Source organism: Halyomorpha halys, unplaced genomic scaffold, assembly GCF_000696795.3.
Source record: "Halyomorpha halys isolate HHAL.00 unplaced genomic scaffold, Hhal_1.1 Scaffold207.1, whole genome shotgun sequence".
NCBI classification, from domain to species: Eukaryota; Metazoa; Arthropoda; class Insecta; order Hemiptera; family Pentatomidae; genus Halyomorpha; species Halyomorpha halys.
The window spans coordinates 165,946-181,605 of record NW_027104696.1 but is presented as its reverse complement, the minus strand read 5'-3'; the positions used below and the strand labels follow the sequence as shown (position 1 = coordinate 181,605).

At 29.3% G+C, this 15,660-nt stretch overlaps 1 protein-coding gene across 2 annotated transcripts in view; it reads left to right on the top strand.

Moving 5' to 3' along the window:
- The first annotated feature begins 2,898 nt into the window (after window positions 1–2,898).
- Window positions 2,899–15,660, top strand: part of Synd (protein kinase C and casein kinase substrate in neurons protein Synd) — a 40,682-nt gene continuing 27,920 nt past the window's right edge. Inside the window, exons 1-6 of one of the 2 annotated variants that reach the window (XM_014418687.3) lie at window positions 2,899–3,112; window positions 3,324–3,538; window positions 5,319–5,467; window positions 6,997–7,185; window positions 10,071–10,297; window positions 13,139–13,259. In XM_014418687.3, the coding sequence (XP_014274173.1) occupies window positions 3,325–3,538; window positions 5,319–5,467; window positions 6,997–7,185; window positions 10,071–10,297; window positions 13,139–13,259 (900 nt within the window). In that variant the 5' untranslated portion in view covers window positions 2,899–3,112; window position 3,324. The remainder of the gene's footprint in view (window positions 3,113–3,323; window positions 3,539–5,318; window positions 5,468–6,996; window positions 7,186–10,070; window positions 10,298–13,138; window positions 13,260–15,660) is intronic. The other variant, XM_014418686.2, reaches the window with a different exon arrangement.

Below are 15,660 nucleotides of genomic sequence, written 5' to 3'. Positions count from 1 at the left end.
TGAGGTGTGAGTTCGTTGAACGTTAATTCAGTTTAATAAGGCTTAGTTTACGGTATTCCTTATTTCATTTTATAAATCTATTAAACTAGATTAATTAAACGTAGAGGTACGAAGTGCCCCTGAGTTAATAACTCGTGTCAGAACTGTCATAACGACTAATTTCAACCAATCCATACCCTGGATAACCTAGAAGCGTTGGCAAGATTAAATAAGTTACTTCAACTTATTTGTGTTTTATTTTGACCGCACCCCCCAACCATCTTCTCCTCGTGTAGATTAATTAAAGTGTATTGTTTGTGATGAAGAAGCTTCTTCGGCCAGAGAGAATATCAATCTCCCCAGAAAATAGCAATACGGCAATCGATTGAAACCACTGGTTGCAAACATTCCAAAATTTCACATTATCGGCCAATATAACTGGTTTGGTAAGCTCCAATTATTGATCAACTTTATCGTACCATCAGTATATGAATACATCAGTGAAGTCTGTAAGTACAATGAACGAATCGAAACTTTGAAAAAGTTTACGTCGAAACAATAAGTAAAGTATTCATACGGCATCGCTCTTAAAACTGAACTTCAAGAGTGGAGAATCCACAGAAATATACACAGAGGCCTTGAGACGCATAGCGAAGGATGGTGAGACATAACGGTTCCCTCCGCTTTTAAAATCCATTTCCTTAACAGCATCTGGAAACTGGTTCCGCCCAGAGTTGTGGTACTAACGGCAGACTTTTTTCCTTTCGATTACCTACAGTCTTAATATAAGAAACCAGAGACGGACCCTCATGGCGCAGCTCTATACCAACCTACTCATTTTTTTTCTTTTTATGACCCCCTTTCTTATCATTTTTTACATACGGTGGGGGGGGGATATTATCAAGTGGTAACCATCCAATTTTAAGCTTGGTGGGGGGGGAGGTCAAGTTTTTATTTCGTGGGACACCACAGAAATACATGTCAACTTTCCGAATCGGCACCGCTGCCGGGGCACTAGGCAGTCGCTTTAACTCCCTCCAAACGGCTTAGTTCTATACTAAACACCTATGATATTGTCATTCTTACTTACATTCTTAAACTTTTAATAATTGAACACGCAGTATCCATATTTCCTGAGACATCTGTGACGACCCTCCATAAAGTAGGAATACTAATTAAATAAATAATATATGGTATAAATGGATATTTATAGCATTAATACTTATTGCTCTTGGGTGTAGCAGACCCTTATAATTTGTTATTCTCGGAGTTACACTATTTTATACGCATATATACAAGATAATAATTAATTATCTGGTATCAGTCGCAATGCTATGATATGGTGAGCTTGGAACTCTTCAAAGTGGACTCTGGCGCGTTGAACGGTTTCCTGCAAGTGCTCAGGGCTGTGTGCGGTTACAAAAATCTTGTATTCTATTTAGGGATTACAATATTGAATGAAGTCAATGTGTTAACAGTTTTAGTAATAGAGATATGGACGGCTCTCGTAGCCGCTAACATCGTGTAAACTGACATTTGCTGTCTTACTATCAGGATTTACTTGGTAGTTAGTAGAACTATATATCAACTTGTAAGACAGATATTTGTCACGTGGAAATGGACATAAATAGGTGGAAGTAGGAATGTTAACATAAAACAGACATTACAATTGTAGCGATGCTATCTCTCAGGGACCACCAGTTCTAACACTGTTATCGCTTCCCGCCAAGACAAAGATCGCTTCAATTCGTCCCACCTTGGAGCACCACCTATGTCTTCTCTAGCCATATATTGTGTTCATTTATTCAGTAAAATGTAAATAATTTTATAATGTTATAAATAAACATTTAAATAGTATTATAAATGTAAATATGTTGATATAATGAATAAAGTTTACCAAAAAGAATATACTGAATCACAAAAAGGTAAGTCCTTATAGGCGGTGACTTTCACTGGCTTTCGTATCGTTAGTAGAATCAATACTCCACCGATGCTTTCACCGGTCTTTGTATTGTTAGTAGAATCAATACCCTACCGATGATGCTGAAACAGTACCTTCTTGGGACAGCAAATAAGACATTCAGTATATCCTTCCGACTTATTTTTTTATAATAAGAGTCTTATTTCACGCTTGTTCCCTACTGGTCACCTCCTCTTTCCTCTTCCTTTTATCCTATCGTAGGATCCGGCTACTATATATGATATGTATTATATGATATGTAAGGCCGGAAGGTAGGGAAGGTAGCTAGTAAGCTACCTTCCGGCCTTACATATCTCATCGTATCTACAGGAATAGTACCCGGTAGAACGGAGTTGCCTAGGAAGGTATTTATTCCTACAGGAGTATGACATGGTGGCTGGCTACCCTCCGGGATTGTGTTCCCCTTCGTACTTACAGGAATAATACCCTGTAGGACGAGGTTACCATCCTTAGAGAAATTATGGCTGTCACCCCATAAGTCTCATCCTATCAATTCACCTCCTAATCAACTACTTTACCTATATTGAATACGCAGTGTCGAGGCCTTCTGGTCAAGCGTACCTAAGATTATCAATTGGAGTCTGATCATTTAACACAACCACCTCGACTCGAGGTTATATGGCTTATTAAACTAATGAGTATCATAAGAAAACTGCAATCTAAATTAAATTTTGTTTATCTATAAAAGCGTATTTTCTAAATCAACAAAATTAGTGATATAATGATAAAAAAAAAAAGATCGTTTGTTTTGACAGTAGTTAAGATATCTTTTAATTATACCTCTCTGTTTTTTTTAATTATTTGATATTTTATAATATTATGGCCCAAAAAAAAAAATTATGAATACATTTATTCTTCTTAACTAATGCCGTTACATTGAAATTAAAGAATTGAATAATAAAAAATATTTTATCCAGTACTCATTGCATCTGCTATTCCCTACTCATTATCTTTACCTGAGTGTGGGAGTTGTGTTGTGTTTTTATCAGAACGAAGGCTTCGATAATTTGTCTTTTGAGATCTGCCACAAGTTTCAAATTATGATAAGGATGGCTGCACCTACGTTGTTTTAATCATAAAAAAGTATTGATATAAAATATATATTGGAGTAACCTGCAATTGGCCCTGAGAGTAGTTGGTTCCCACAACTAGGTATATCATCTTGTTATGTATATTAGTTCTTTTATTGGTAAATGTGTATATTTTGCGATTCTAAAGTTTTTAGGTTTGAGTATTGTTATTGAATTTTCCTAAAACAACTTTTCATGATAATGATTATTCTTGTCAATTTTTCACTTTATCTATGTTGCCACTTATTGATAATAGTAACTGTGAATATGAAATTTATGTTTTTATTTTTCAGCATGTCACATCACAGTGATGATACTATGCTAATGGCAACCAGTGATAGTTTCTGGGAGCCTGGAAATTACAAAAGAACTACTAAGCGTATTGAAGATGGTTATAAACTTTGTACAGATATTGTCACTCTCATTCAGGAAAGAGGAGAAATTGAAAAGGCGTATGCTAAAAGTCTTAGAGGCTGGTCTCGTAAATGGAATGATCTTATTGAAAAAGGTCAATTTTTGTTTTCTTGGGACCTGTGGAAGGTTTTTTTTTTTTTTTTTAGTCTTGGAAATATTATTTTTCTGTCTATTATCTGGTTTTTATGTTCAGTTCTTCCTTTTTAAAGTTGTAAGCTTGGCAAGTTATGTTTTTTGCTTTACTAGAGTTTGTAAAACTAAATTTAATTAGTAAGTTAATATTAAATTGTTTTTGAGATTTATTATGTATAAAGATTAATGCTTAGTATAATTAGGTATTTGTTTTAATTATATCAAATTACAAAATCTGTTGTTTGATTAAAATTTACATAGTGATTCTTATCATTTAAGGCATATATAATTAATGTTTACTTAATGATTATAATTTTTAATGCCCATGAAAATGGCTGTAATTCTCAGCAACACTCATAGACATATTTACCAATTATAGATTGTTTTGAATTTTACTGTATAAAATGTAATGTTCTGATATTTTATCTGTGATTGTTTTTTTGGAATAATGGCAGTCTGTGCATAGTGGCCTGTAGGATGAACATAATGTATTAGAAAGTGAAATTTGGTTTGAATACTTGTCCTAATCATTAGTGTTAAATCAACCTCATAAATATTAGGCATAAGTTTAGTCAATTTAAAGTTGTTCATTGTCATGAACAATGTTATTTGTCCACTTTTTGTTGTTTGTTTTACTTATTGCACTGTAATTGTTTTTATTCAAATCTTTAAATTTCACACTTCAACAATTAATGGATATTGACTGAATTGAATTCATGTCTTATTAGAAGAAACAGATGAATGTTTCTTTTTTAAATTATTTGTTTAAGTAGAATCAAATAGCCAATGGAAATTCACTATTTACAGCTGTAATTTCTTATCAAATTGCCTTGTACCTCTTAGTACTTTTGGTGAAGCTTGTACCAATCACTATATCCTAAAGATTAGATTAGATTAGATTAGATTTTTATTCAGGGTGATTAACATTGTGGTTATTATGCCCTTTTTGCTTTATTTATCTTCTTGTCTTTACCCTAAAGAGAGTTGTTATGAGCTCAGCACATGATTGAAAATCCTGCTTATTTAGTGATAAAGAAAATCATAAAAACATTTTTCATTCACATTCAATCTAAAACTCACTTACATATTAAAGAGGAATTTATTTTTACTATAGCTAATCTTGATCTGTAATTTTATGGAGATGAACAAGTGACAATATCTCATTTCATTATGGGGTTTAAAAAAAAAAGAGAATATCCTGGTCATTTTCAGTACCCCTAATAGCATTTGGAATATATTTATTTATATTTTCTTGATAATCTTTTAATTATGTATACATGCATAGAAAATTAATTTTTAGAACAAAATTCTCATCTTTTAACTTTTTGGCTGACTGAACAGGAATTTTACAGAGGACGACACCTAATTCTTTTTTCTTATAAGCTAGTATTTCTCATTTAAACTTGTTTTTCGATCTAAGAATAATCCAAATCTATAGATACTATGTTTATCTGTTCTTCATTTTGATTTTAACTCATCAGATGTGTTATCATAATATATTTCTCTAAATGATTTTAAAATAATTTTGTTTTTTGCTTTATATGTACTTGAACTATTGATTTTTTAGTTTTCAGAAGGTAATAATAATCATAATTCTTATGATCCTTCAAAATCAATTAATATTCAAAAGTGTTTATTACAATCAGTTATTTATTTTTTATAATACCTCTAATATATTTATCTCTTTTAAGCTTTTTGTTTTTTTAATAATTGCAATATCAGTGTTATTACAAAATTTCTAGGACCAGAGTATGGTACAACTGAAGCTGCTTGGAAGGGAGTTTTAATTGAAGCTGATAGACTTTGTGACTTGCATTTACGAGTAAAAGATGATCTTACCAATGTTGTAATGCAGAGTGTGAAAACATGGCAAAAAGACACTTACCATAAAGTAAGTAATTTTTGTTTTACGTTACATAATCTTTTTTTTTTTTTTTTTTTTTTTTGACGATCTTTATTAGAATTCCTTTACTTACAATACCTCTATGCTTCACTTATTGGGCTATATGATCTCTTCTTTACTAACCAACTTGACTGTCTTTCCTTTTATCATCACTTTGTAATATTTGTTTTAGCATTTCAATCTCGAGTCTTTTTCCCTTCCATGCCGTTTCCAATTTGTCATTCCAGTTCTGAAGCTATTTTGAATTCTATGAACCCACATTAATTCCATATGGGTGATTTACTTCCTGCAGGAATTAAAAATACTTAAAGGTAAAACTACCCAAGATATTAGAAATATAAAATATGAAATCAGCCATATGATCACAGACCTAGGGAAGATCTTGGATAGATAGAGACAATACTACTTTTTGCTGTTCTCTAATCTCAGGCAATTTCCATAACTGGAGGAAGAGACCATTGAAATGGCTGAATATGATATAGGAGGAAGATATAAAGGGCTATAGAGAAACTAAAGCAGGAGGAATTGAAATGATAAAATCATTTTAAGCACTTTTCTAGAAGATATGGGATGATTAGGAATACAACATCATTGTGATAATTTATAAGAAAGATAGTGCAACTGAATGTGGCAACTGCAGGCCTATCTGTCCATCCCAAATAACCTAAAATTGTATATAACTATTCCAGAAAATAGACTAAGGCCACTGATAAAACCAGAATTAGAAGATCAGATTGGTTTCCGACCAGGGAGGCAAACCCAAGACCATATATTTCCTCTCAAAAATGTTGCAGAAAAGACATTGGATACTAATCAAAGTAAATATATTGCTTTCCTAAACTTGAAAGCTGCCTTTGACTTAGTACTCTGATATGAAATATGGAGAGACCATAAAGGAAAGAGGATTCCCGAAAATTTTTGGGAGCAATATAACCTACCTACTATAGCCCTAAAGGAATCATGAGTATAAGCCATTTTTCTTGGAACGAGGTGTGAAACGGGAATAGCTTGAGTCCATTATTGTTTATTATCTTCATGGATGGAATCCATAAAATATGCTGTAGAACTGCTTGGATTGCTGTTGTCAGAAGCTATTAGGATAGTTAATATGTAACATTTAAAGCCATAGGAAGTATTGGAGTGATGAACAATGTATGAATAAACAGCATTTATAAATAAATGTTTTCATGTCTCCATAATTGTTTTGAAAACAGTCAGTTTTTTCCTTTCATTTACCTATATATGATAAAAAGTTTAATTGAGGGGAAAAGGCGATGTCATAAGAAAAGTTGTTCTATAAAATCCTACAAATTTATGATATAATAATGTCAAGAGGTTATCTTGAGACTGAATTTAATTGAAATTTTTATTCATTAAGACATTGTAGAGAACTTAGTTTTTTAAGTTTTATCCTTAGTATGATTTATTACTTATGTATTTGTTATATAGTTTTTGAATTTTAAGCAAATTTTTTATTTAATCTGCTTAGTAATATCAAAATACGTATGATGTTTTAGTCAATGATGCAAATTAAAGAAAGAAAGGAAATTGAAGATGCTTTTAAAAAAGCTCAAAAACCTTGGGCAAAACTCTTAGCTAAAGTTAATAAAGCAAAAAGTGATTACCATAGTGCATGTAAAACAGAAAAATCTGCTTCAAATCAAGAGAGAAATGCTAGTGGTGATAGTTCTATATCACCAGATCAGGTAAAGTATTTATGTTGATTAATGTAAAATGGTTTGTAACTATAAATTTTTGTCTGAATTTGTCCAAACCTCTTTGATTATCATTTTTCTAAGAACTATTAATGATTTGTGGACTGTTGGTAAAATGATTACTTATCTTGGACTATTATTTGAGTTACCTCTGCCAAAATCTTCAAATAATGTAAAGTGGATTTTAATTCTTAAATTACAGCTATGCTGTTGCAGGATCTAGATTAGGAGAATAATCAAATACTTTTTTGTGAGAATTATTCTTATTTCTTGTTATTCTCCTAAAGCATTTTAAATTGAATTATGGCTGTTCATAAACACCTTTCAAATATAGATAGCATAGCAACGTTAGACGATTTTGATCTAATGGTCAAGTAAAAAAGAAATTAAACATATTGTTTAGGAACTTATGGCATGGTTTCAAAACTCAAAAAAATCTTACCATATTGTAATTAACTCAGTTATGAACATGAATTACCTAAACTCTTGTGACTAATTATAGCTCCAAAACTGCCACCCTTGCTATAAGGGTAATATGTTTAAAGATACATTATATAAGATCATTATTTAAAGATACATGGTAATATTGATTCATTATTGAATCAATATTACCATGTATTATTTTTTTATTTATTTTTTTATATTAATGCTATTAGATGAATTATATGTTTATCTTATTTTTAACATCACTAAAACAAAATTTTCTCTTGAAAATGACAAATAAAAATTTACTATTATAATTGGAATATTGAAATTAGTTAGATTTTTTATTCTTTTTAAGTTAGACTCATATTATTATTATCTTTATTAATATTAAATGATTGTTTAATATTATTTTTACGAATGGGATGCATGTTATCTTATTATGGATTTCTTTTTTTAGTGTCATATTTAATGGAGATATTCTTTATATTATTCTTTATCTGTTCAATTTATGCTCAATCTTTCCTATTTAAGAAATTTTCTTGTTCCTATGGTTTCATTAATATTGTTTATGCATTTATTATGAAAGTTTTAATTATATGATCCATATTTCATTTCCATTTAATATTGCTGTCATTCATATATTTATCAAACTTTTTTTTTCTTTGTTTATTAGTTTATTTTTGAAAGGTTAGTACATTATTTTCTGCTTTTTTAGCTTTGTGAAATTAATTCACTTTTGTACTTCAATTTCTTTATTTAATCACTTTTCCATTAGTGCATCAACCTAGCCGACTTTTCAGATGGTCTGTTTATCTTCAGGGGCCCTCAATATCTAATATTGTTTTATCTTGTAATTTTCATTTCAATTTCTGTTTGAAATGTCAATTATTATGTAAAAACCTTTCTTACACTGTATGAGGAGATTTGAGGTTGATCCTTGTACTTTTTACCATTTAATCTTTCTTTTTTTTTTTTTTTATTCTAAATTTTTACTTTGACAAAGATAAATGGTGTGCATTAAATGTTGAAGTAACTGAACATATTATGTTTATATAGATATTTATTTAATTTCAGTGTGCAACTAATGTACATTAATTTCCAATACCAGTATTATTTATCGTATAACTATATTATATTGCTGTTTGCCATCCATCATACATCTCTGATCTGCTTCAATTAAAATCCTCAGTTCTTTCCGCATCATCCGTTCATGGCCCTCAGACTTACTTATACCCCTGCATTTGACAGATCTTTCCTAATCTGTTCCTCTTCCCTAAGGAATTCCATTCTTTCCTTCACTCGTTGCTCCAAAACCTTTCCAACCTTCCAATCCCTTATCTTTAATCACTTCCTGTCCATCCAGTTTCGAAAGATTAATGATTAGGTGTTTCAAATGAAGTTATTAAATAGATAGAAAAACAGATGATTTTATATTAGATAAAATTTAACATTAACATTGGTGTATATTTTTAAGATTTATTTGGAATCTGTAAATATGCATATATTTTTCTTATAATCATTAATTCAATTTTTCTATTATTACTGAGAAGATGCCTTACGATTTATGATTTTCAGTGGATATATTTTTGTTACCTTCTGTTTTTTTTTTTAATTATTATTTCCCGCTCTTTTTCTCACCACATCACCTTTATATCATGAAATTAATAGTTACTATTATTGTTAAAAAACAATTGAAAAAAATAAATTAGTTTTTGTATGGCAACATCTCAAATAGTATATGTTATGAAAATACTTTAAAAGTTGTCAGTAAGGTTAATGCGATCCATATTGTGCTATTATTCCTCATAATCTAAATGTTTTTGATCATTAAAAAAATGTATCCATCTAGTTTGTGCAACAGTCATTCTAATGATTGTTAAAAATGTTTCTTATTCTCACTCTATGTTTATCATTAAATAATAATATAATTTCCTAAGAATGAGTTAATAGCTGATCGTGGTTAATATATGAGAAGATGATTGGGGTGCAGTCAGTGTTAAACACATTTAAGTAAAAACTTATTTGTCAGTGTATCCAACATTTTGGATTAAATTCCAGGCTTTCATCAAGGCTTCTGGAGGTAGATTCAACACCAAGTACTATTATAACATATATATAACACCGTACTTGGTATTGGGCCTGCCTGCAGAGGCCCTGATGAAGGCCTGAAAGTTTGGCTAAAACATTCTCACTAATGTTAAATAATAAGTTTTCACTTAATTGTATTCTTCACTGACCGCACTCCCAGTCATCTCTCATATATATAATTTCAATGGTAAATCATTTATCTAATAACCAATTAATTTATTTATTACAATTATTAAGCCATTTTTTACATTGAAAAGCCGAAGCAGAGTATTTGTATTAAGATTATTGTGTATGTTTAGTAAATTGTTTTATTTAACCATTTATTACTTTTGGCTTTATATTCAATTTCTAATTTTATGTAGGTAAAAAAAATGCAAGATAGGGTTGCAAAAACCAAAGATGATGTTCAGAGATGTAAAGAAAAATATGAAGTAGCCTTGCAGGAATTAAACAGTTACAATCCAAAATACATGGAAGATATGACAGTAGTTTTTGAAAAGTGCCAAACCCTCGAAGCTCAACGCCTTCAGTTTTTTAAAGAAACTTTATTTTCATTACATAAATATTTAAATATATCTCAAGATCCCCAGTGAGTAATTTTTATTTTGGATTATCAATATTTATCATTTTTTAAAAGTTTAACGATGGTTTCAATTTATTTATTAATTTTTTACAACTGATTTTTGTAATTGATTGTAATGTTTTAAGCATCTGAATTTCAATTCTTAACTTTTAGGTTTAATTGTAGTTTTTTTTAACAAATGAAGGACATATGCCAAGTATATATGGTAGTGCAGGTTCCTCATGATTGTTATGGGGTACATAATTATTTACATTTCAAGTCCTATGATTTTTCATTTGAGTATAAAATTTACAGGACAAGCCTTCTTAAAAATATAGGCCTCAAGAAATTGCTTTAGTGATAGAAGTAGATAAAATTATATGGGACCTTCAGTATTTAAGTATCTCAGTGGAGATGATTAACTATAAAGTATTTGACTTTGAACTGAATGGGATCTATCTCCGCTGACAATGAACCCTGCTTAGGAAGACCCCGATCTCGACTAAAGAGGATGCATTGTTAATACTTTATATCTTTAGTAAACATAGAGAGAGAGGAATTGGACAGTTGAATGCCATTAGGGAATTTTTGCCTCCAAATGAATGTTAAATGTTATTAAAGATTTTGTCTTTGGAATCTAATTTTTTTTTTTTAACAAATAAATTTTAGTACTAAAATGTACTTTCAATTTAATTTTTAATGTTGCCATATAAATTTACATTATTACAAATCATGTTATTGCGTTAAGTTGTAATCCACAACTTTAGAACTTGGTGATCAATGAGATTGTATGTAAATACCGGAATCATCTATGTACTAACCCATGCAATGACTAAAAATTTCATCAAAATTAGCTCTTTAGTAGTAGGTGTTATCTCTGACTCATGTTTTGAGTGTAGACTGACATGGAACCTAATTTATTCCTGGATGTCTTAGGCGTTATTGGAAATTTTTGATCCTGAGGACAAAATTTGTTTTCACTTTCTACTATAAAACTGTACTTCCTTACTATGAGTTGTGAGAAAGCAAAAAAACTATTGTCACAATATGTGAAAATAATCAATAACTTAACAGCCACAGAAAAACAGTGTTGGAAAACAGCTGAAGAGGTTCTGGGACCAATTCTAAATGAGGAAAGGTATTCCCAATGAGACAAAGAGTGTGAAAATGAAATTAAAGTAAATAGCATATTCTAGCCAGCTGCAATTAACAGACATGTTATGGGCTTATATGTAATAGTGAAGAATATACAAAAATATGATAATGAAGGAAAATGGTTCTGGTGATGGTCAAAAAAGGAACTCAAATTGTGCAAAAACTATTATGCATCATCATTTCTCCCCACTTTGCAGGGCTTCATCCGGATTAAAAACAAAATACCAGAATTAAGTATATTATAAACAGCGTAACATGAAATTTAATGTAAACTAAGGAAGGACTATAAGAGGGTGTAAAAAATATTGTGAAAATTATATAAATATTAGCAGCATCAATTAAAAGAAAATAGAAATAACATAGACTTAATTAAGTATAAAATTCACAGGTGGATTAATATTTAATAAAATAAAATTTGATAAATGCTGTATTATATATTGCCTATCAAAATATCTTAAGCCTGATTAGACCACCCTAATTGTTCTTTGACTGTTTCTTCTTTATCCTTCTTCTATTTTATTTTTATCCTTATGTTTAACCATTATTATTTTTTTCTTGCTCTCTCATGTTCTGAGTTTATACATGTTTGAAGTAAAATTGATTATTATCCTCACATATCTGCTGTTATATCTGTCATTTTACTTTCCTAGTTTTGCCTCAAGTTCCTTCAGTTTTGTTTTTAATTGCTAGACTAGAAGTTAGTATGCTGATTTGTTCATTATTTCTTGACTTTCATTTTTTCATTGATATAGCTATGCTTACCTTATTTATTTCCTTTTTTAAGGTTCTACTATATTTGTTTTTACCTTTTTTGTATCTATTATTTTATTCAATATTACTCCACCTGTGAATTTTTCTTTCTTTTAATTTATACTACTAATTTTTATATTATTTTCTCTTTTTTTTATATTATCTTATAGTTCTATCATAATTTACATTATATTTCATGTTATCTTATACTCCTCCCTTGTTAACAATATTCTTAGTTATTGTTTCTTGTTTTTAGCTCTGATTAGATCCTGATAAAAATGTGATGTATTTATAAAAATAAAGAATTTTGAATTTCAGAAGTAATTTATAGAAGGCAAGTTACCTCAGTGTAGGAAAAAAAGAGGAACAAAAAATGAACTGAAATGAGAGAACTTGAATATCTTAAACTGAGTTTCTTTTTTTTTCTTTTAACCACGGAGTAGAGTGAATTAACTCACTTAAAAAAAAACCTTCCAGGATATTTGAATCTGATGTATAGGTGAAGTCATCAACTTCTCATTTGTGCTTACAATTATAATGTTATTGAAAAATCTCAAGAACCTAATTATAAGTTTCTACCATCTGCTGTACTACAGATATAAATCGAAAGATGTTGTTGAGACTTATTTGATCTTAGCTTTCTCATATCATTTGAAATTTATTGGGATTCCTGCCCTAAGTGCCTTATGACTTTTGCCTTTAATTGTTTAACATGAAATAATTTTTAAAAAATTAGTGTTATTAGAAATTCAGATAACTTTAAATATTACACTCTAGTATAATTATTTTCTATTAGCAGAAAATTTAATGTGTCTAGACAAAAATTTGAACCAGGTGACCCCTTTTACAAACTAATTAGGTTATTATTTTTTATTTATTTTTAAAATTTTATGATTTTATTGAAAATATTTTTGTATATATACATCTACTTGTAGATAAATAAAACATCTGTATTTAATATAGGCTTCCACAAATATATGAAGAATTTTATCATACAATAAATAATGCTGACCATGAGAAGGATTTAAAATGGTGGTCAAATAACCATGGTGTCAATATGGCTATGAATTGGCCTCAATTTGAGGTAAATATGTTTGGACTTTTTGGAGTTTTATATTTATAATTTTTTTTTTTTAATCTTTATGCAAGAGATTATATTTCTAATTTTCCTGAAGTTTGGTTTGGAAAGCTGCTTTGCATGTTTAGCTTACCTTAATTATTAATTTTTTTACTCTATTAAAATATTTTATTTTATATATTATGGTATAATTTTTTTAAAATAAATTTTAAACTATTACTTTAATATTTTAGTGAATATAATAATTGGTTTGATTCGTTAAAGTTAAAAAATTAGTTACTGCCTTTCTTCAATTTTACACTGCTTTTTGTTTAAGCTATTAATATTAGTTTTAAGTTTACATTTTTTTTGCTCTTAGCAATGTTTTAAACTATTGTTTTACTGACTATGTCATAGATTTAACAAGAAAATATAATTAATTGATTTTTCCTTGTGTTCAATAGTTTTTTTTTCTTCCTAGAAAGATTTTTAATTACTTAAATCTAAATATTAGTTTTAAAGCAGAAAAATTTAGATGTTATATTAATACTGAATCTAGAAAATGTTTTCATTATTTAACTTTTTGAGCTCTGATTACTCCCGGCCGAAATGGTCTGTAGGGACAAAGCATGGTTACCACTGACCATCACTGGGGCCAGAATATTTTTTCGCTATACTAAATTGACTAGTCAAGGCGCAAACTGTAATAAGTTTATAGTAATTCGTTTGCATAAGGTTAAATAATTAAAGAGTGTTATTTTTTAGTATTAAAATTATTTATTATAAACATTAAATTTTACAATTAACTAAAAAACTTAATTTGAGAGAAAAATGCTTTATATAGCCATGCTGCCCAATTTCATTAGGTTGCTACAATACACATCATACCAATCGATCCAAGATTGGACATATATAAAATATATATATTGTAATAATTTTTAAAAAATATTAAAAAATAAAATAAAAATAGAATCTTTGCTCGTTTTAATAACTTTCTTTCAAATATAAAAGATACTTGGGTTCAAATTAAGAACTTTACTACTTAAATGAATAATATAATTTTATTATATAAAAAGAAAGACTCTTAATCTCAGGGCGTGTTGTTACTAGACAATCAGAAACAGCTATTTACTATAGTTACAATTAATTTAATTTAAATCTAGTTTACATTTGTATCTATTTTTATGTATACAAAACTAACCAAGCTCTACGATCTTCTTGATTCCTGGTGTCTTCTTTTTTGTATTTTTATTGTCCTCGCGTCCAATATGGCTTCCTCTTCTTGCTGGACAGAAATTGATGAGCACCTCTTCTTGCTCAAGACATCATTTCTCTCCGGCCTCACAGACCCGACTGTACTCTTCAAAAACGAAACCTGCCTTGAGGTTACATGTAAACATCGATTGTCGCCCAACAGTTAGGGATTTTTCCAAATGATTTATTTTCTGAATATTATTCATTTGCACTATTTCTTGATTTCTATTTTTCCTTTAATTTACTGTATTTTCAATTATGATGGGAAGAGTTAAAATAGTTTTTTATGATATTTGAATCTGCTCACATGGCCTTGATTCAACGGACTTGACTGAAGAATACGTACCGCCATCTTGGCTTTGTTTGGAATACAACGTATTTCTTTTAGACAAAGAAAATTGGTTAGCTTGCTTTATAATTTAAAATAACAAATAACAATATTAAAATTATACATAAAATAAAACATATCAAAACCCTTTATACATCAAAAATATACTATTTACTAAAAAAGAGCATATTACAATATTCACATGATATAAGAATAGTTTTTTTTCCCTTTCTTTTTCCTTTACAATCAATACTTGTCTGCAAATATAAATACTGCAAATATTAAATACGATACTAAAAACTAATATTTTATTTAATTTATTTTTTAACAATTTCATTACATTTAATAATTTTATTTCACTAACTTAACAATTTTATTCTCTCTATCTCACTCTCACTGACCTCCCCTTTCCAGTGATCCACTATCCACGTTCGATCCGTTGAACAAATTAAACATATTCATCTTCAGATAGCAATGTAAAATGAAACCAAAGACACAATAGTCACCGCAGTAGATCAGTTAGTTCAATCCAGGACATAAAGTCATCACCTGTCCTGAACCCCCAGCAGAAACCAACGAACCCAGAGGCACAACCTGTTTGTCATAATCACTGATTGTTGCAGCTGTGGTTGATGTCAATCACACAACTTGACAAGCACAACAACTAGGATCTGGAAGATAAAGACGTCGTTTACCACGAATAAAGCAGTATACGTTTTTAAAATATTTATGACAATTTACTTTCCATCAAATTAATATTACTTTATAAATTTGCTACTAAGAAAGTATATAAAATATATTTAATAGAACTATTATTCACGGGTAAAGGGTATGTACATATATATA